We start from the raw sequence: 22,586 nt of genomic DNA, 5'->3' as shown, positions 1-22,586 counted from the left end.
CCATGGAGGTGTACGCGAATGGACCTCAATTATAGGTGGTAAAGGCAAGGAATCCACTTCAGACAGAAGAGACTGGATGCAAACTGCAATTTTCAACCCTCACCTGGGCCACCAATGCGGGAGATGAACCGCTGTGGGTGGGAAAAGGAGACAGTAATTCGAATGCACAGAATAACTACGAACATGTGCAATGTAACTGGTGAGCAGTTGCGCTTGCCTGACCTGCAATGGACTCCAGCCTCCGCCAGGACACTGGTCACTGGACTCGTCGTAAAAGCTCCCGTCGCTAGTAAAATGCCAGTGATGCACGGGTTGAGTAAATGCAATGCTGAGGGTGCCGCCGAACCATAAACCAGACTCCCATAGTCAAGACGGCATTGAACAAGTGCTCTGTGGAGCTGTGGCAGTGTAGAGCAATCTTCATCCCAGTTGGTATTGCTCAGGCAGCGAAGGGCATTGAGGTGCTGCCAGCACTTCCGCATAAACTGACAAAGGTGAGAAAGCCAAGTCAATCGGGTGACAAAAAACCAGTCCTAAAAATCGGTATGTCTCCACTACAGTGAGGGGATAATCAGTAAGTTAAAGTTCTGGGTTTGGATGAACGGTACAAAGCTGACAGAAGTGCTTAACACATGACTTTGCGACCTAAAACTGGAAGCCGTGGGCTAGAGTCCATGACAGCATCTTGTGGATGGCTCCCTGTTTGCACCGCTCAGCAACACCAGTACTGATGGAGCAGTATGAAGAGCAGACGACATCTGCATACAAATCGGGTGAGACAGACGGCCCTACAGCTGCTGCTAGACCATTAATGGCCATTAAAAATAGAGAGAGAGACTCAATACAGAGCCCTGCGGGACCCCATTCTCCTGGATATGGGGCGAACTATGGGAGGCGCCAACTTGGACATGGGAAGTACGAAGCGACAGGGAATTCTGGATAAAAATCAGGAGTGGGCCTCGGAAACCCCACCCACATAATAAGGCAAGGATATGACGTCGCCAGGTCTTACTGTATGCTTTATGTTAGTAAAAAATAAAATGGGAACCACGTGTTGGCATCAAAGGCTGTTAGGATGGCAGACATGAGGGACACAACATTATCAGTGGTAGAGTGACCCAGGTGGAAACTGCACTGGCACGGAGCCTAGGCCACGCGACTCCAGGACCCAACCCAACAGCTGACACACTATACATTCCAGTAGCTTACAAAGAATGTTGGTGAGGCTGATGGGCCAATAGCTATCCACATCAAGCGGGTTTTTGCCAGGTTTGAGCACTGGTACGATGGTGCTCACCCGCCAGTGCGATGGAAAGAAGTCATTGCACCAGATCCAGTTGAAGGTCACGAGGAGATTTCGCTTGTAGCCAGATGAGACATGTTAAATCATTTGACTGTGGATCTGATATAGCCCAGGAGCTGTGTTGGGGCAATGTGCAAGGGCACTGAGGGGCGCCCACTCTGTAAATGGGGCGTTACAGAGTTCACTGTGGGGTGTAGTGTACGAGAGGACTTTCCCTTCCAGCCGCCATTTGAGAGTGCGAAATGCTGGGGGGTAATTCTCCGACGCAGAGGGTCAAACATCATGCTCAGCAAAGTGCTCGGCAATCGCGTTTGCATTGGTAGATGACACGCCATTTATGTTAACACCAGGAACACCTGTTGGGGGTCTGGTACCCAAAAACAAGTTTGATCTTTGCCCAGACTTGGTGACATATGGCACCTAATGGTAGAGACGTTATCTCTCCCAACACTCCTGTTTCCATCTTTTGATAAGTTGGCAAACACGGGCACAGAGCCATTTAAAGGCTATGAGGTGCTCCAGGGAAGGGTGCTGCTTATGCCGCTGTATAGCTCGCCCACACTCCTTAACTGCCTCAGCAACTTCCGGTGACCACTAAGGGACTGTCTTTTGCAGGGGCACCCTAAATAATGAGGGATCATGTTTTATGCACAGAAACAATCATTGTAGTTACCTGCTCAACCACCATATCGATATTACCGTGACACCAGAGGTGAAAGCATTCAAGTCTGCCTTGTTTAAAGCCCATCTGGGCAGGTGTCCGTGGGGGCTGACGCCGGGGCAGTGACAAGAAGATGGGGATGTAATCACTACCACACAGGTCATCATGTGCTCTCCAGCGGATAGGGGGGAGAAGGCCAGGACTGCAAACCGAGAGATCAATGGCCAAATATGTGCCATATGACACACTGATATGTGTGGGGGCACCTGCATTTAAGAGGCAGAGGTTAAGTTGTGACAGTAAATTTTCGACATTTCTGCCTGAGCCTGTAAGCACGGCGCCACCCCACAAGTAGGAAAGGTTTAGGGAGCTGATCAATCAGTACAGCCAATGTGTTCAGGGGTACTGCACCATCTGGAGGAAGATATACATTGCAGACAAGTTATTTCCTGTGTCATTCTTATCCCGACAGCCACAGCTTCAAGAGGGGTTTGAAGGGGCACAGGTTCACTGCATTATTAAATCTCTCTCATTCATAAAAGTTTTTCTTGATACCGAGAGTCTACATCTGCCATTGTCACTTATTCTGCTGGCCAAACATAACTACTACTGCTGGCGACATATTTCTTAGTATAATTCTCTCAGCAGCACCACCAGACTGCATTTTATTTCATTTCCATTGTTTTACTTTTCTTAGTGTCTTTTCATGACACTATCCATTCTGAAACTTCCTGGCAGATTAAACCTGTGTGCCCGACCGATACTCGAACTCGGGACCTTTGCCTTTCGCGGGAAAGTGCTCTACCATCTGAGCTACCGAAGCACGACACATGCCCGGTACTCACAGCTTTACAAGGAGACGAGATACTGGCAGAAGTAAAGCTTTGACTACCGGGCGTGAGTTGTGCTTCAGTAGCTCAGATGGTAGAGCACTTGCCCGCGAAAGGCAAAGGTCCCGAGTTCGAGTCTCTGTCGGGCACACAGTTTTAATCTGCCAGGAAGTTTCATATCAGCGCACACTCCGCTGCAGAGAGAAAATCGCATTCTGGAGACTATCCATTCTGTTCAACTCATTATCAAAGCCATTTGATGTTGCTGACATAAAAACAATGTCATCAGCAAACCTCAAAGTTTTAATTTTTTATTGCTGAATTTTGATTACTTTTTTCAATTTTCTCTTTGGTTTTCTTTACAGTTTACTCTTTGTACAGATTAAACAACATGGGGCTCAGCTACAGCCCTGTGCCACTACCTTTCCAATAACTGCTTCCCTTCAACACGTTTCGCATTTTTGAACTGCAATCTGGCTTCCACATGAGTTGTTATAAACATACGGTTGCCTATCGTCGGTTTACTGTCTACAATAAGTTGAAGGGTCAGTTTTGCCTTTTATTTTCCTACATTTCCTTGGAACTCTGACAGATCTATCCCAAAGTTGGCTACTACCAGTCTTTTCATTTAACAGTAAGTACCAGTAATTCATGTCAGTATTTTACATCCATGAGTTGTTGTACTAATGGTTCAGTAATATCGACACCTATCAGTACTTGCCTTACTTGGACTCTGACCTCCACCACACAGAAAATCACGAGAATCAAATCTTGTGCTCTACAGATTGGAGCATGAAATGTTACATCAGTTAATTGGGTAGGTAGTTTTGCAAATTCAAAAAGAGAAGTGGATAGATTGAAATCAGATACAGTGGTAATTAATGAAATGTTGTGGCGAGACGAATAGGACTTCTGGTAGGACAGGTATAGGGTTATCATCACAGAGTTGAATAGGATTAATGCAGGAGTAGGTCTAATAATTAACAAACAAATAGGAATGTAGGTTAACAACTATGAATAGCATGGGGAATCAATTATTACACCCAAAACAGACACAAAGCCAACAATCACCACAGCAGCACTAGTTTGCAGGCCTACTAGCTCTGCAGATGAAGAGACTGAAAGAAAGGGTGATGAGATAATACAAATTATTCAGATCGCTAACAGAGATGAAAATGTAACTGTGCTGGAGGGTGCACTCAACAGTAGAAAAAGGAAGAGACAAATAAATAGTTGGAGAAAATTCATGGAAAAAGAAGAATGGGAGGTGGAAGCTGCCTAGTAGAATTTTGCGTTGTTTATAATGTAATCATGAAACAATGCAGCATAGATGGACATCCTTGGAGACACCAGTAGGTTTCAGTTAGATTATATGATGGTGATCATAATTTATTGGTTATGAACTGCAGATTAAAACAAACTGAGGAGATGAGATCTGGATAAATTGAAAGAAGGACTAGTTGTTGAAAGATTCAAAGGGAGTATTAGGCAACAATTGACATTAACAGGGGGAAGGCTAACGATAGAAGGTGAATGTGTAGCTCCGAGATCTTAAATAGTGAATGCACCAGAGGGTCCAATAGGCAAAAAGGCAACAATCAGTAAAAGTCTTGGGATACTATGTGAGGTAGGTCTGCTGAATATAACTGATTTAAAAGGAAAATATAAAAATGCTGCAAATTAAGCAGGTGAAAGGAAAACCAGATGCCTAAAAACTGAGACTGACAAAAGTGGAATATGGCAAAGTAGTAACGGACAGAGGAGAAATAGAAAACCGTTTAACCATGCATCACTATGGAGAGGATAGATCTGCATATGGGACAATTAAAGAAACTTTGGAGGAAAGAGAAGCAGATGTATGAGTATCAAGAACCCACATGGCAAGCCAGTATTAAGCAAAGGGAGGGAGGGTGGGTTGAAAGGTGGAAGGAATACAAAAAGTATCTATAAAAGGAAAACAATCATGAGCGCAATATTATGGAAAAGGAAGAGGAAATATATAAATGAAGGTGAGATGGGTGATGTATCAGCGAAAAGAGTTTGACAACATGGAGATCTACATTGAAACAAAGCATTTACAGTTGATAATATTTGCTGAGAATTATTGAGATCCTTGTGGGAACAAACTGTGACAAGGCTATTCTACCTGGCATGTAAGATATGGCAGACAGGTGAAATAATGTCACTTCAAGGAGAATAATTTTGAATTTGCATGTAGCATAATGGATGCAGTAGCTTGTGACTTACAAAGAACTATTGTCACTTTACACCAAGAAAGCCCATTCAGTTAATGGGATAATGAAATTCTCAAATGCAAAATTTTACTGTTACAAGGTGAGCAGATAATCAGTGAAGCCTAATGTTTTGAATTCTTCACTGATGAGAAACGTGTTCTTTGTAGTAACACATTTAGGACTGTCTGCAGAAACAGAAAGCTCATACCTTCACTATACAAATGCATCTGACATGTGGATTGTTGCAGAAGCCACACTGTTCGCCAAATTTGACTAATTGGATTCTGCCTATTCCCATACCTACAGAAATGACTGGCTGGAAAACTTGGGTTTAATGACGGCTTTAATGAAAGCTACATGGAGTCACCTTCCCTCTTACTATCCTTTATCACACTTCTACTCACTGGAGCAATTATGGTCAAAGTGCAAATTGACTGTATCAAAATATAACTGCATCTTTCCCCTAAGGAAAGAAAGGCTTTCACTGGCGAACAACTTTTTCCTATTCTCATCCACTCAGTCATAGTAAGACATACAGCTTAATGTGGACACTGAATTGTGCTGCAATTTGAAATTCTTTTACACATAAAAATCATTTTCAGAGGTGAAAGATGTGATAAATGTCAGAAAGAAATCCTTGGACCAATTGAGAATTGAACCCAAGACATTTGAATTTATAACCACCGAGATAGTTTGCCACAGCACCTATTATACATTTTGCTCTATTTATCCTGTCTAGCTGAGTAACTGGATACACTATTTCTCTGATTTACATTTGTCTTCAGAACTCAAATATTTGCTGAGCAAAGATGGGCAAATTTACATATATTGAGTCTGTGCACAAGACAACGTAACATAATAAGAGGAACAGAAAAGAGAAATTATGACCCAACTGGACAGTGATATGAAGGATGTGTGAAGGTTATAGGAGAGAAGGATAGTGCAAAGCAGTAGAGAGAAACAGAGGCCAGAAAAAGAGAAGAGACATATAGATTTGTCAATGGTAAAAAAAAAAAAATAGCTTCGCCCGTATCAGTAGAAGTGTCATCAACATGAAGCAGGCTTTCAGTAACAAACTAAAAGTTTCAGAGAAAGTAGCAATTATGAGGGAAGACCTACTCTTTGGTAGCAGTCAGAGAAGAGGTGTAGTCAGTCGTTGCTGGAAGAATTAAGAAATGTGTAGAAGGCCGCAAACTTCAAATGTCTTCAGATGTGTGGCTTAGTTAAATGGTGGAAGATACATGTTCTTTCTGCAAGGATTTTGTAAAGGAGAATAATTTTGCGATAATGAAGAACACAGTAAACAGTAGTGACACAGATCAAGGCTACAGTGCACAGAGTGATCTGGTACAGATAGCTTCTGCAAAAAAACATGTAAATATTCAATTTGAATTAATTGGAGGTGGTCTGATTGGCAGCAATCAAAAAGCTCTTCAAGTCATGTGAACATGGCACTAGATTGACTGCTTCTGTTAGGTAAAAAGAGGGTTTGGTTACTGTTGATGGTATTGACAGGTGAGGCTTCAGGAGTCACAACTTAAACCTCAATACGAAAGGGAAACTGGATGGGCTAATAGTGGAAACTTTAATATTAGGCAATGCTATTCACTGCAGTATTCCTGTGGTGGCTGGTGAGAGAGCAACATATTTTTAGGGCAAATTCATATTTCAGCTGATCAGTCTTAAAAGAAGTAAATATATTGGAAAATTCTGAGCCAGAAACAAGTGAAAGGAAAAATAAGGTTAAAGCACATAAACTGCACTAAAATACTGGATGAAAAAAAATAATAATTCGAAATTCTGATTTGTTCAGATGGTCAGTAACATACTAATCATGCCCATGTAATTTGTGTTTCTGAACATCATGTGACCAATAATATAGGAATCCTGAGTATGTATAGATTAATTTAGTATCCAGTTACTGCAGATCAGGATTGGAGAAATGAGTAGCCACTTATACTAAAACAGACACAAACACGAAACACTGATATCTTCACATGTTGCTGTGGTCTGCATTTTTGAAATGCTTGTGTTTATAAATAGAGTTTCATGGAAAGTCATAATTCACAGTACTCCATCTGGGAATTTTGAGTTATTTATGAAAACTTTTCATGCATTATTAAACATCTTAACTGACAAATAGACTGAGGTAATAAAAAGAGGAGAGTTTAATTATTAAGGCATACAGCCTACTCGAGGGGGTTGGGCAAAAATAAGGAAACGCCATGAGAAATGCATGCTTGAACAAAAATTTATATGCTAGCCAAGTCTGTGGGTTGTGCTGTCATATCTAACCACAAACTGCAATGGAGCAAAGTACTCAACATATTATATCAGTTGTGGTCAGAACGTTCTATGTAGTACTGAGTGCAGTATGTTGGAGCTGTGAATTCGAACATGGGAAAATTGGTGGTGTTCATATAGTTGGTGATTCCATCACCAAGGTAGTTTAAGTGTTTGGTTGTTTGGTGTTCCAAGTAGCACCTTACTGAAGATATATACCCATATTTGAAAAGTGGGAGAACATTATTTGCTAAGTCACAACACAGAAGAAATTGTGTGTTGAGTGATCATGACAAATGGTCACTGAAAAGGATTGTTGTGAAAAAGCAGTCACTGTAGAACCAAATGTCACATTCGTTAACACCACACAGGGAATTCCATAAACAGGGAATTGCAGAGCAAGCTGGAATTCCAAAACCACTCATCTGTTATGCTAATGCCCATAACAGGAAAACACGGCACTGAAGCTATAAAACCTGGACTGTGGCTCAATGAGAGAAAGCCATTTGTTTGGGCGAGTGTTTTCACACTCGTTTGCAGCTTCTGGCTATGTTTATGTCCCAAGAGCGAAACATGGTGATATTCTATGACGATTTGTGCAGCCTCAGTGTGGAATTCCACGGGCTCCATGTGTACTCTGCAAGGTCGCATTACTTCCAAGGACTGTGTGACCATTTTAGCTGAACAGGTCCACCCCACAGTACAATGTTTGCTCCCCTATGGTGATGCTGTGTTCCAAGATGACAAGAGACCCTGTTCAGGCAGCTCTCATCATCCGAGATTGGTTTGGTTATCACAAGTATGAATTGCCACGTCTCCCCTGGCTGCCAGTCACCAAGTCTCAATATTATTCAGCTTTTGTGGTCTACTTTACAAAGAAGGATGCATGATCACCAGGCATTTCCATTGTTGTTACCTGAACTCGTCACTATTTTGTACGAATGAAGGCACAAGATTTCCCTGAAAAAGCTATACAGGACTAGCACTTATCAAGTCTGAGATAACTGGAACCTGTTTTGAATGCCAATGGTTTTTTCTACACTGTATTAGGCATGGTAATGTGTTAGGTTTTCAGTGTTTCAGTATTTTTGTCCACTCCTGTATTCTTAAGTTGTATTCGAGAACCTTACCATTTCATATAATCTCTTATTCTCATGATGTACTTGAATCCCTTGCAATTTCTTGTGATCTAACTGCAACCATACAATTTAAAACGAGATATGAAAACTGGAATTGATAATATTTGTACAAACAAACGGAGACTGAAATTGAAGTGTAACTCCTGTATGTAAGGGTCTAACAGATCCCAACTGTCAACTACTGATGTTTAATACGAGGGACAGAGCATAAATAAATAGAATTAGAAAATGCCAAAAGTAATAAATCGAAAAGTAAGAAATTCAAGAAGTATCTGCTAGATATACACAGGTGAAAGTGCAGACAACACACCTGGTGTCAACTAAAAATATAATGTTTTCTTTCATATAGTCATATATTACTATGAAAAATCATTGTATAACAAATCAACCTATGTTTGCCCTGGATCACAAAAGTAATCAAACTATCAGGCAAAACTAAGAGGAGACTACTTAGCATGGAGGGACACACATGACAGGGATAAATCTCATTACAAATTTTATAACAAAATTGTAAACAGTCAGAGCACCAAAATAATTATAAGAAAAAATAGTTCCTCCAGCAACAAGATAAGAACTATTTGCAACACAGTAAAAAATGATAAAGGAACAAAAATCAAGAAAATGGTGATTTCTTTTAAGACATAATGAACTGATTCAAGATTGTCCCAAAATTACAGACACATCCTCTTAACTTTTTGCTGTCAGTAACAGATAATTTAGGTTTGGACATTCCTTCAATTCATAGGCTATAGTTTCTTAGAAACGCATAAATAATTTGACAGAACTGAACCACATTTTAGATCTCCAAAAGTAGGTTTCAAAATTTCCAACACTTAAAATTGTTGTTCAATCTGTTGTTATGAAATCGGTACTAAATTAATCTAATTGTTTCAGTTGAACTATGTAATCCATTAAGTTACTTATATAGTAAATCTTTTCATAATCGTACCATCACAGACAAAGAAACATGATGTTAAGCCATTCAACAAAAATGAGATAAAACATTGGTAAAAATAACCAACTCTCTCATTATTGCCTGTAGTTTCAAAAAGTTTCAGAAGATTTTGTACAGCAGAATATATAAACACTTCATACAGAAAAACGATTGTTAGTAAAAAAAGAACTGTCAACTGAGCAAGCTACATTTATCTTGACAGAAGATATACTACAGTGAGTCAAATTACTAGCAATTGCAGTATTTTGTGACTTGGCAAAGACCTTCAACTGTGCAACAACGAAACCCTTGTACAAACGTTAAAATATTATGAAATTTAATTTATAGCAAGGGCATGGTTTTTTATTTTATCTACAGGACAGAACACTGAATTTACAAGTTCCATGCCAATCATGTAACAATAGGCACACAGTATTTGAAGCCACCCGATATTGTGTACTGCAGGGTTCTATGTCGGGTCCTGTGTTTTTGATACACACAAATGATTTATCATTTCTATTGTCAGATGATACAAATTTTGACCATTTGCAGACCATACAAGTAGTGGGATAAAAGTACTACCAACCCTCTTACTGAAAGGGCATCTAATCAATAGTTAGAGAACATCAACAGATGAGCCAAGTCTAATAGTTTATCTTCAAATTTTGACAAGACTCAGTACGTAGCATTCTGTACTTCTTTCACACAATTCCACAAACTATAAAATAGTCATTCAAACAATGAAATAAAAGAAGGTGGAAGTGTTAAAATTTGGGTGCTACAGATAGATCATAACCTTAATCGGAAAATGCACTACTTGTAATTAATGAAGCACCTAGTTAGGCTAGGCTTGCAAGAACTTTTTTATTCCTCATATTTCCAACTAATGAGTCATGAAATCATTTTCTAGGAAAATGCCTCACAGGGATAGTATTTTGAGAAGAGTGTTATAAGAAATATAGGGTCAGTCCATGAGAAAGAACCCTCTATACCAAAAAATTAGAATAGTTCAAAGTAGCTGTAATAATAAATTTTCTACAGCAGAAGATCCATTACCACTATTAAGCAACTTATTTGGAAAAAACTTCATTATTTTATTTTTTATAGGTATTTCAGTTTCATCATTGTGGAACTGCTCAGTAAAGGGAAATTAACACTATGTAAATTAAACAGTTATTTCTTTATTTGGAGGTGTCTAAACAATTTCTCAGTCTAAGAATGTCATCTACTGAGAGATGACATGATCCAATATGCCAAATATCAATCAAAATAACCCATAATGTTTATATTATTAAGTATGAAAGAAAAATAAGCACTTCAAACTGACAGTAAGAAGTAAAAACTCAAGAAAGAGCATGATAAGATAGAAGAGAAGTGGCACAGATATAAGCTAAAATCATTAGCCAGAAAGCATTTTCACAAAAGACTTCCTATAGGAGTAGCAGATTACTACGGAAAGCAGTTGTAAAGTGGAGAGAGGTTTGCCAAATGACTCAAGGTAATGTAAAACAGTGGTAGCAAAATTGTTTGTCGACAAGGTACAAGAACTTGTGAAAAAGCTGACTAGCTTGTAGATTCAAAAAGGGATGTAAGAGTCAATGAAGAAACGAAAGCTAATGTGATATAGTTTTATCTTTGTGATGACATTAGCACGACAGAATCAGGTAAAAAGGTCAAAGTTACCATACAAAAGGCCAAAGCTGGAAAGAAATTAGTGGTGCAGAAACCAACGATGATGAACACTGCTGAAACCCATGAAGAGTTTATGAATAATGCCCTGACCTTGCCATTAAAAAAATAGCTTCACGCACCACTTATATTTCTTGTTTCCTCTATGCTCCATAATACATGCGTATGGAGATACAGCGCTAATATATGCAGTTTTTGGTGGAAAATAGAGAGAAACAAACAGGAGTACTCCTACACAGGATTCAAGAATTAATAGCCCTCCTTGTATTTGATCCAGAAAACAGAGTGCATGTCAGACAGGTGTGAAAGATGCAACTGTAACTCTGTATAAAATATCTTCAGTGATGATGAAACAATTCATAGTGAAATAAAATGCCCTCAATGGAAAGATGTTGATGGACAGCCCAGAATTGAAATGGAAACTTGATTTGTATCTGACTCTGTGACAGATACAGATGCAATTGCCAGCATTCAAACTACAGTGTTATGTGAAAGAAAGCAGTCTTGGCACTTTAAAAATGTGAACAGAACATTTGTAAATCTTGATGCAGTTTTTCAGGTTGATTTTGTGGAAAACTGCATCACTGTGAGCCAAGATCAAATTCAAAGTGCTCATTGGCATCAGCAACAGACTACTATTTTCCCTACTGCTGCTTGGTTAAAATGTGGTATTATCCACAATGATGTCATTATAAGTGATGACTTGTCAGATAGCAAATATAGTGTTTAGACATTCCTTAAAACCCTTCAAGAGTGGGGGGCAAAAAATGTTCAGTACATCAAAATATCTTCCTATGACTGCGTTGCACAGTTCAAGAATCACTTTATACTGCCTAATCTTTCATATTTTCAGTCTGACTAATATTTCTACTAACTGGAATTTTCTTTTTGGTACTTCCCATGGCAAAGGGGCACTTGATGGTGTGGAAGGAACTTTGAAAGGAACTGTTTAGTGGGTATGAAATCACATCAAGAGTTAGTAAACATGCCATACGAATTCTGTAAATGTGCAAAACTGAATTTAAGAAGTGTAACATTGCTTTTCACAATTGCAGAAGTTAAAATCATCACAATCATTTCTGCATGGATGCTGGAAAAACGTACAAACTATTCTATCCCTTCATACATCTACACATTGCAAAACACTGATATGCACAGCAGAGAGTATGTCCCATGGAAGCAGTTATAAGGGTTTCTTCTGTTCCATTCAGGTACAGAGACAGGAAGAATGATTGCCTGAATGCATCTGTGCATGCAGTAATTATTCTAATCTTATCTTATCTTCATGACCCCTATGTGAGCGATACATATGGTGGTGTAGTACATTCCTAGAGTAACCACTTAAAGCTGGTTCATGAAACTTTGTTAACATACTTTCTCAATATACTTTACATCTACCTTCAAGATTCTTCCAGTTCAGTTCCTTCAGTATATCTGTGATGCTCACCCACAGATTAAACAAACCTGTGACCATTCGTCCTGCCCTTCTCTGTAGACATTCAATATCCCCTGTTAGGACTATGTGGTACGGGCCCCACACACCTGAGGAATATTCTAGAACCGCTCGCACGAGTGATTTGTAAGCAGTCTCCTTTATAGACTGATTGCACATCCCCAGTATTCTTCCCACAGACCGAAGTCTACCACTTGCTTCACCTATGACTGAACCTATGTGATCAATCCATTTCATATCCTTACAAAGTGTTACAACCAGGTATTTGTATGAGCTGTGATTCCAACAGTGACTCATTGCTATTATAGTCATAGGACACTACATTTTTCATTTTGTGAAGTGCAGAACTTTACATTTCTGAACATTTAAAGCAAGTTGCCAATCTCTGTACCACTTTGAAATATTATCAATATCTGACAGAATATTTATGCAGATTCTTTCAAATAATACATAACTGCATTACCTGCAAAAATGCCTGATTCTACTATTAACATTGTCTGCAAGGTCATTACTATACAACTGGAACAATAAGGGCCCTAACACACTTCTCTGTGGCACACCTGAAGTTACTGATGATGACTCTCCATCCACGACAACATGTTGCATGCTCCCTACCAAAAAGTCCTCAATCCAGTTGCAAATTTCACTTTATACTCCATATGATTGTACTTCTGTCAATAAGTGTAGGTGTGGTACTGAGTCATATGCTTTCTGGAAATCAATATCTAAAGCATCTACCTGACTACCTTGATCCAAAGCTTTCAGTGTCTCTTGTGAGAAAAGTGAGAGTTGGGTTTCACATGATCGGTGTTTTCAAAATCCATACTGGTTAGCATTGATGAGGTCATTCTGTTCACGACACCTCATTATGTTTGAACTCAGAATATGTCCTAAGATTCTAAAACAAATCGATGAAAGGACATTAGATGGCAATTTTGTGGATGACTTCTATTAGTAGACGGATGTGACCTGAGCCACTGGAGATGGTGTTTTTATTTGAGGGATCTACAATAGGTTACAGTTAGGAGAGGGGCTAGTTCAGCCACAAAATCAGTTTGGAATCTGACAGGGATTCCATCAGGCCATGAAGCTTTGTTCAATTTTAATTTCAGCTGTTTGTCAACACCACTGACACTAATACTAATTTCATTCGTATTTTCAGTGGTATGAAGATCAAATTGGGACAATTCTGTTAGGTTTTCCTTTGTAAAATTTGGAAACAGAGTCAAGTATTTCAGCTATAGCTTTGCTACCGTCAGTTGCAGTTCCTGTCTCATTCACAACAGACTGGACACTAACTTTGGTGCCACTAACAGCCTTTACATATGACCCCAATTTCTTTGGGTTGTGTGAGATCACTTGACAATATTCTGCTACGGTAGTCATTGAAAGCATCTCGCATTGCTCTCTTGATGGCCAAATGCGTTTCATTCAGCATCTCTATCCCTAGCTCTACACTTTGTTTTTACACTTATCACACAGTAATATCTGTTTCTTTGAAGTTACTGTATACCATGGAGGTTCCTTCCCATTATGAACTGTTCTACTGGGTACATACCTATCCAGTGCATGGTCAACTATTCTTTTAAATTTGAACCAGAGTTCCTCTACATGCTCCTGCCCGGTGCTGAAAGTTTCAAGTTTCTCACGGAGATATGACACTACCAACATTTTTATCTAGTTTACTGAACATATATACTGAACTTAATTTAGTTGTCCTTTGTACTTTGGTAATCATTGTTACCACAAACATTTCATGGTCAGTGATACCAGTATATATGTGGATATCCTCAAAGTGGATAGGTCTATTTGGGGCCATTAGAGTGAATATATTTCCCTCATGAGTGAGGTACCTAACTATCTGTTTTAGGTAGCTTTCAGAGAAGGCATTTAGTAAAGTTTCACGGATGTTATTCCACGCCCACTACTAACCAAACTGTAATTTTCTCTAATGAATTGCCGGACGATTAAAGTCTTCACCGATGATTACAGTATGATTGTGGAACTTGCGTAAAAGTGATTTTCTCAAAAGTTTCTGGTTACATCAGGAGATGAGTAGTGGCCAATAGAAGGATCCAATTAGTTTATGCCCACCCCTGATATCAAGTCTTTCCAAAACAATCTCACATGCGGCTTCAATTTCTACCTCGGTCGACTTTAGATTCTTTTCTGCTGCGACAAATACACCATCTCCATTTTCCATTTGTCTATCCTTTTGATATGCACTTAAACTTTCTCCAAAAGTCTCACTGCTGTCAATTTCAGGTTTCAATCAGCTTCACTGCTCTTCCATGAGCACTTCAATTTCTGGCACTTTGTAGCGAATGCTTCGGTATTTTAGCAGTAGGATTTTCATACTCTCATCTGTGGGAGACATGTCTTTCAATCTTGCACTGATACATCTGGGTTTCCTACAACTATTATCATGTGGATTTGATGGAGAGTCGCCCAATCTGACAAACCTTTGCATGCACACCACACACAATCGGCTACCTGAGTAGCACGTTCTGATGTGTAGTGCAAACCTCAAACATTTAGGGGGAACCTACAGTTCTCAACTCTATGGCATATGTCCAGGAAGACGCAACCTAGCTTGTCACAGAATGTTCTAATTATCTGGTTCAGTCCTTCTACATGACTCAGAACAGAAGGGCCACAATCAGTTCTGGGGAGAACACTGCAAATTAAGAGCATCGTTGAAACTCCATGCACAAGACTGGTCTTCTTAGCCATCTCTGCCAGTCACTAGAATGACCTCTGAGCTCAGATGTCAGGCTTCATTTGTTCCAACGTGCAAGACTATCTGCAGTTGGTTGTACCCTGTTCCTTCATTGGGTACTGTAATAAGCCTCTTCAATATGTTGAATGAGGCCAACAGGCATACACACTTAATGTATCTGGTGTCCTGGTGTCTTTTCCTGTTCCTTGCTGCCATTTCCCTATAGCGGACCATCATTCGCCATACGTTTGAAGTACCTACGATTAATAGATCCCTACCTTTTGAGTTTGCCTTCCCTGACACCAGACAAAACAGGTTTCCCCAAAACAGGCAAAGTGAGTCTCACCAGCTCAGTTGCAGTGAAAGACAGCACGTCAAACTTGTTGGTTAGGGGGTCCGTACAGCACCCTGAGTCCTCTCTGGTCCCTGTCCACCTCATACAGCATCTACCACTGACACACCGCTTACTGCCAAATGGATGAGTAATGACATCACAGACTTTCTGCAGTATAATACTTGAGGTACCTCAGGTACAGGTATCACAGGTACACAAGTCTCGGGAGCTCCTCCTACACAATGATTCGCAGCAGGTGCCAATTGTTTGACAGTAGTCAAGGTAATTTCCAGCTGCTTAGGCCTACAGAAGTCAACCAACTCATCCTGTGTTTGAGAACACAATTCAGAGTGGGGCTGGATTTTGGCTGATGCTATGTGTTATAATGTAGTGAACAAATAAGTTTAAATTAAGCCCACTGATTATCCTTCAATCTGTTGGGCTAAAAAGCTGCTAATTCCCCATAAGAACTGAAGCAAATAGACAAAATGTGCAAACCTCAAACATTTAGGGGGAACCTACAGTTCTCAACTCTATGGCATATGTCCAGGAAGACGCAACCTAGCTTGTCATAGAATGTTCTAAGTATCTGGTTCAGTCCTGCTGATGCTGTGTGTTATAATGTAGTGAACAAATAAGTTTAAATTAAGCCCACTGATTATCCTTCAATCTGTTGGGCTAAAAAGTTGCTAATTCCCCATAAGAACTGAAGCAAATAGACAAAATAGGATTTCCATTAACACAACACAAAAACCTGTGGTAAAAACTACTAGTTTCCTAAAACGTTTTGAGGTTAATTATAGTTGTTAGCACACTCAGAAACAGTGTTAATTTACGATAAATGCAGATAATATATAGGTCTATTCCTCTTTAAGGGAGAACTAGATGTAACATAATACGTTAGTTAGAGAATCTGCTACAGTAATTAAATCAGAAACGCCGATTTGCTACAAATAGCTCAGATTATGCAAAGGGCAATGGTGGCTTCGGAAAATTCTCAAAAACGCACGTTTATTTGCGTTTATAAACAATGAAGTTCAAGGGTGATGTATTAGTTGGCAGAACTGAACCACAAACGGTGATTTGCTACGAAATAAATTACGTATTCAAATCACTCGTACCGGTAACTTACGAAAATATAGCTTTGTAAGCGTCCGAAAATTATCAAAATAACATTTCTGACATAACAGTACAATGGAATTAGAACGATTGTTTTGAACGAGGATTCGCCTTCTGTTCTCAAAAGTTATGAAAGAGCACAAGTTTAAGCCTGCAATTGATAACAGTGCGAGTTCATCACGACACTCGCTAATGTTCGAAAATTCACAGTATATCACAATACAAGGTATTGATACAATCATCGAAAGATTGTGCAGAAACGACGCGAACAGTAAAATATGCGACCTTTCAATAGGCAGATGTCGTACACGAGGTCTCACTCAAAGGAAAATTCCTATGTCGGTTTATATATACAAATTTACGTGCATATTGCACGGGTTTTCACCTAGCTGCTTCTGTGCACACTTCTACACTGGCGTGCTGAAGAACATCACCGCGGCGTGAGTTTGTCAAAATCGCTAAAATGTGCAGAACGAACAAAACACGTATTCTGCATGTTGCAGCTAGCAATTCATTACGTTAATTATGTGACAGCGCCTACTATGGAAGCAGTGTTGGAAGTATATGTAACTTTTGAATAAGAGAAGCCAGTGAAGTCTGGATGTATCAGCAAGCAGAAGCGGCAGCAGCAGTAGCAATAGTAGTAGTAGTAGTAGTACACATCCAGTAAAGTAAACAGTAACACCGAGCCAGGGGATTTTGTGTTGGATTTGGCCAGTAAATGAATACAAGTAGTGGGAAGATGTATCAGTAATTGTGAAGAATGTACAAACTCCTAATTTGATCAATAAGATACCAGCTTACGTTTAAGTAATACATGCACATTTGCACACCTGGTTTCCCCCCATTTTAAATGTCGTATCTTGAATTGTATGATTGTTTTATGTTCATTTCAATGGTAAATTATCTTGTTTCTCCCATTTAATACCAACTTCTTATCCCTCTTCCCCCCCCCCCCCCCCCCCCGCACCCCACACACAGACACACACAATTTTCAAACTGGAATATAAATGTGATATACATGTTTGTGAGAAATTCATAATATGTTGTCCTAAAAGTGAATATTTGATTTATAATAAAACAGTATTTCACTGCAATTGATGGACGAAGAGGCCAGAGTTTTAATAAAATCTCTAGTTATCTTAAGACAAAAAAGTGTTCCTATTTGTCACACCACACACACAAAGATTTCAAATTTGTTTACGTTAACTGTATTTATCATTAGCAGCTTCAACTTCTTGCCCATCTTACTGAAGATGCAGACTACTATAATGTAAGAGTATTTGTTGTGAAGAGCCACGCACATAACCACGCAATGACCCATATCTGATATTACTTCTAGGACACCCTGTAGGGATCTATTCCAAAAATATACAGATCCCATATATTAATGTGCTTTGTCATTAATATTTTCTTTTTTCATCAAAATAGTGAAAACAAGAATACAAAAATAATAAAAGACAACCTCTACAATCACTTCAACAGATTAACACTGATCCAAAAAAGTCAGATATACGGGTGGGGTACAAGTGTATTCAACAACATGCCAGACTATATCAAATGCCTTTTAGGTGATTGGTGGAGTTTAAGAGAGGATTAAAGAACACTGTTGGACAACTACTCCTAATCCATTGAATATTATCTCCATAGAAACACTATATCAATGTTTTGAGTTATTTTATAAACTGCAATACAACAATGTAATATGGCATCAAGTCATTTCATTTACCACATTAAAATATACAGCTCTGACTAATTTCCACATACTTGGCCCATGTCCACAGCATTCATGGAGTTTGACTAATGTCATAAATAAACTGGTTGTCTAGGGCAAATTTATGTAAAACCAGGAAAAGCTGTTTTGCAGTTGCAGTCAATTTAACTACTTTTTATTTCTTGCCATATATGCCAGCAATATATGCTGTTTTTGTGTAAGTGCACAAATGATTATCAGTCCATTAAGAGTTGTTATATGTATTTCTTAACTGAAAGTAGAAAGTATTCTCACCGATTCACTTTAAAAGAATAGGTTCTTAGATTTGTGCTATATTACTGTAGAACTGTGTTCGTTAACAATGAAAATTTTGGTAGCATTTGTGTGTGCAGAAGAAAACCAAACTAGCTTTAATATTTTTTTCATAGTATTATCAATGTATTGTTTTCCTTTTAGTTTGTTTTTACTTATGTCCCTTGTGCTTCCCACAATAAATTAATACAGTGAGTTTCATGTAAGGGGAGGGGGGGGGGGGCTAAGGATGTTTGTTTATGGTTCCTGTATACGAGTTTTTGCGTAGGGTTAAGGTCAGACTGTTTGTAATGAATATAAATAGCAGTCACTGTAGTATCCTCTAACAATGATGATCTAAAATATGAAAATTTCGATACCATTTATGTAAGATATCTTCTAAATATATAAAAAGTGAAATCATGAATTTTCCCTGACACGTAAACCAACCGCCGCCGCCGATTTCCCCTCCCCCCCCCCCCCCCCCCCCACACCCACTATGCCACAAATCCCAGCCCAATTTGACATCTGTAGAGGATGGGACAGTGGCCGGTTGATATCACACCCTCCTTTGATATTGATCGCAGAGTTTAATTAATTATTCATATAATATTGGTGTTTTGGATACTTTAACTTACGTTATTAAAATGTTTAAATGTTTGCAAGTTCTGCTGAGGCGCATCTAACATACTAATTTTGCTTGAAATCGTGAGCAGTAAGAAAGTAAAGCGTTTTGCTAGGTAGGTACGTCGAATGCTCATTTTTAATATTTAATGCCCCACTAATAATGAGGTCCAAACGAGCACGGACTAACACTGTGGAAGGAAATTGGCTAGGTGTTCTTTCAAAAGAATTATCCCACATTTTCCTTGAGCAATTTAGGAGAACCATCGTTCCATTCACCAAAATCCCACGAATTTTATCCCCTTACCTGACCTGTTAGTAAGTATTGTTATCAGAAATTCGAAATGATAGGCACTACAGAAATATTTATCAGGAGCCATAAGAAAATTCGAAATTTACACAGACGTTGAAACGTTTCGGTACACCCCGACTAGAAATAATAATCTATCGAATATGTCTTATAAAACTTTGTCTTAAGATACATATGCAGTTAAATTACCTAACAATATGGTGTACTATGTTGTGACTATGTAGTATTCGTAATTGACAAGGGGAAACAGATGGCAGATATGGTGTGGTGGGCCATACTTTTCGTGGAAAATTGTATCACAATGCCTTGGACACAGCTGACTTATTATCCACTTATATTCCATTAAAGGGGAGAAACAGCTGCGAGAAACAGCTGCGAGAAACTGGAACGAACGAAAGAGACTTCCGTGTCTATTAGAAGACCATTCCTACGAATCACACGAATATATTAGAAACCCTAACTGTGTTGTGACTATATAGTATTCGTAATTGACAAGGGGAAACAGATGGCAGATATGGTGTGGTGGGCCATACTTTTCGTGGAAAATTGTATCACAATGGCTTGGACACAGCTGACTTATTATCCACTTATATTCCATTAAAGGGGAGAAACAGCTGCGAGAAACTGGAACGAACAAAAGAGACTTCCGTGTCTATTAGAAGACCATTCCCACGAATAGATTAGAAACCCTAACGAAAACAAGAGAAACAAAATAACTCATTAAATACTAGTCCCATACTATCCAAGTTGCCACCACTAGAGGTTACCTACATAATGGGATAAGAAGGGCAGTAGGTGCAGTGCTATGGATATGTAAGTTTCTCCAATATTTTCTTGGTAGATGTACCAGTTTTTAGGTTAGTTCATACTAATTTCAGCTTTTTCCTTATGATAACTTTTAATGTTATCTTCCAATCCGCAGTGCATACACGAAATAGTACTCAAAGTTCTTCTTATAGCGAAGTTATTCATTTGCTCATATCAACAGTGTTAAGCAATTTTATCTGCAAGTTGTCTTACCGCAATTTGTTCCTGGGTGTCATATTAGTTTCTTCCATAACACCAGTAGACGCCTTAAAATTTTATAAAACTGGTATCTTAACAGCAAGCCGTAACATAATTAACATATTCAAGCGATTTCTATATACACTTTCCACTGTTTCTAGCACAGGGTTGTAACAATTTTCTAATTCTCTACCACCCACCCCGTCCCACCATGCCTTTGATTCCATGAATCTTTGAAGCATTCGTGTTTATGGGATGTTGTCTAACGCATAAACTTCTCACCCGCGAATTTTGTGTGCTATTCACAAATGTACAATTCATTAAACACCCTACCGTTTGTCACATACGTATACTTTATAGAGTCCTGATACATATCTAGGAAACATTCAACAATTATGTTTCGCTCACTTATTCATACACACGTCTTCATAGGAACACTACATAGGCAGTATAACTCAGTGTATGTACTAGTTGCACTAAAAACGTACATGTTAGCAGTTAAAATATAAAAACAACTTTATGTTCCAACTACAGCAACGCACATTTTATGTTCTGTCGAACACTGGGCACGTTACGGGAATGTGTCACTGCACAATTCAGTTCGTAGAGATCACAATTTCACTATCACAAACACTTTTAACTTAAAATGCTTTGGCTTCTCTAGCACAAACAGTTGCGCTTCATAGAGACAATTGAGTGCGGACGTTAACAACTTCAAAGATCAACGATCAAAATACGTTGCACCCACTGCAAGGTATTTAATGTAGCCACAGTCTACGATGCAGCTACAAGTCAGCGGCGTAACTTAACGTTTGGAAAGGTTAAGAGTAGAATGGTACCGCAACATGAACGCACGGAATTTTAGAAATACCTTTTGTAACAGTGACACCTAGTACGGTAAGTAACAATATACAGAGTTACATATGTGAGAATATATCAAAAACATGATTTACCGATGGCGCAAATGTGCTGTAAGATTGGTTGTTCTGGAAATATAACTTGTAATAACGTGTAAAAGTGTTCAAATTCTGAAAACTTCAGCGTGCATGGTAACGAAAACTTTATATTGAGTGTTATAATTTCCAAAGTAAGCGAAATAAATGAACAGTCATAGTAAATAGTAACAGAAGTTGAAGTGTGCTTTTCGAAGAGCATTACATTTATAATGTAGTTTGAACAAAGTGGTTTTACTGTTACATGTATATATCACAATAAATACTTGAATAAAATTCTGTCTTCTTTATTTATTTATATTTTATTTCATAAAGGAACAGAAAACAGACCTTGTCAGTTACGTCACGCCCCGTCAAAACATTGTGCAATGCATTTCAAATGGCGACATCTACACTGGCCGTCCCATCTCGTCACGTTACGGCACCGTCATGGTTTTTCGGGAAGAAAGTTTTTATGGGCTGATATCATCCGTCCATTGATCACATGACCAACAAGCTCATTTCCTCATGATACACGATGAAAAGGAATATGGATATGGATGTTGTTCGTTGTGTTTGGTATTTGTTATAAATTGTTTCATTTCGTTATTCGTTTTGTTAAAATTTATAATGTAATAAAAGATGGCGAAAGATTAATTTAAGCAGTCTGAATTCTGTGACATTAGAGTACTGAATTACTTTCCATTTACTACATTTGTAAAGTGGGTTTTTGTACATACTGGTAAAGTATTCAGTAATTTACAATGAAATGGATTGCAATTTGGATGCAACTCTAAGTGAAAAAATACTGTGGGTAGACTCTGATTGATTAGTAAGTGGAATTTATTTGTAGGCGTATTTATTGTTAAGTAGCACTCTATAAACTCTATGTGAAGGTTTTGCAAGTGTCAGTGGTCATTATTATGTGATATCACTAGTAACCCCAGTACAGATAATGCACTTGAACTATTGAAATCCAGATACAAGATGCAAAAAATAAACTATAAATCTC

The 22,586-nt window shown here is 38.7% G+C and overlaps 1 protein-coding gene across 3 annotated transcripts in view; it reads right to left on the bottom strand.

Moving 5' to 3' along the window:
• Positions 1 to 21,370, bottom strand: part of LOC126469909 (CCR4-NOT transcription complex subunit 2) — a 102,283-nt gene extending 80,913 nt beyond the window's left edge. The window contains exon 1 of one of the 3 annotated variants that reach the window (XM_050097271.1): positions 21,131 to 21,370. In XM_050097271.1, coding sequence (XP_049953228.1) covers positions 21,131 to 21,132 — 2 coding nt within the window. In that variant the 5' untranslated portion in view covers positions 21,133 to 21,370. The other 2 variants (XM_050097270.1, XM_050097269.1) reach the window with 2 other exon arrangements.
• Positions 21,371 to 22,586: the final 1,216 nt, after the last annotated feature.

The sequence above is a fragment of the Schistocerca serialis genome, chromosome 3 (assembly GCF_023864345.2).
Source record: "Schistocerca serialis cubense isolate TAMUIC-IGC-003099 chromosome 3, iqSchSeri2.2, whole genome shotgun sequence".
NCBI classification, from domain to species: Eukaryota; Metazoa; Arthropoda; class Insecta; order Orthoptera; family Acrididae; genus Schistocerca; species Schistocerca serialis.
This window is presented reverse-complemented; position numbering and strand designations above follow the sequence as displayed.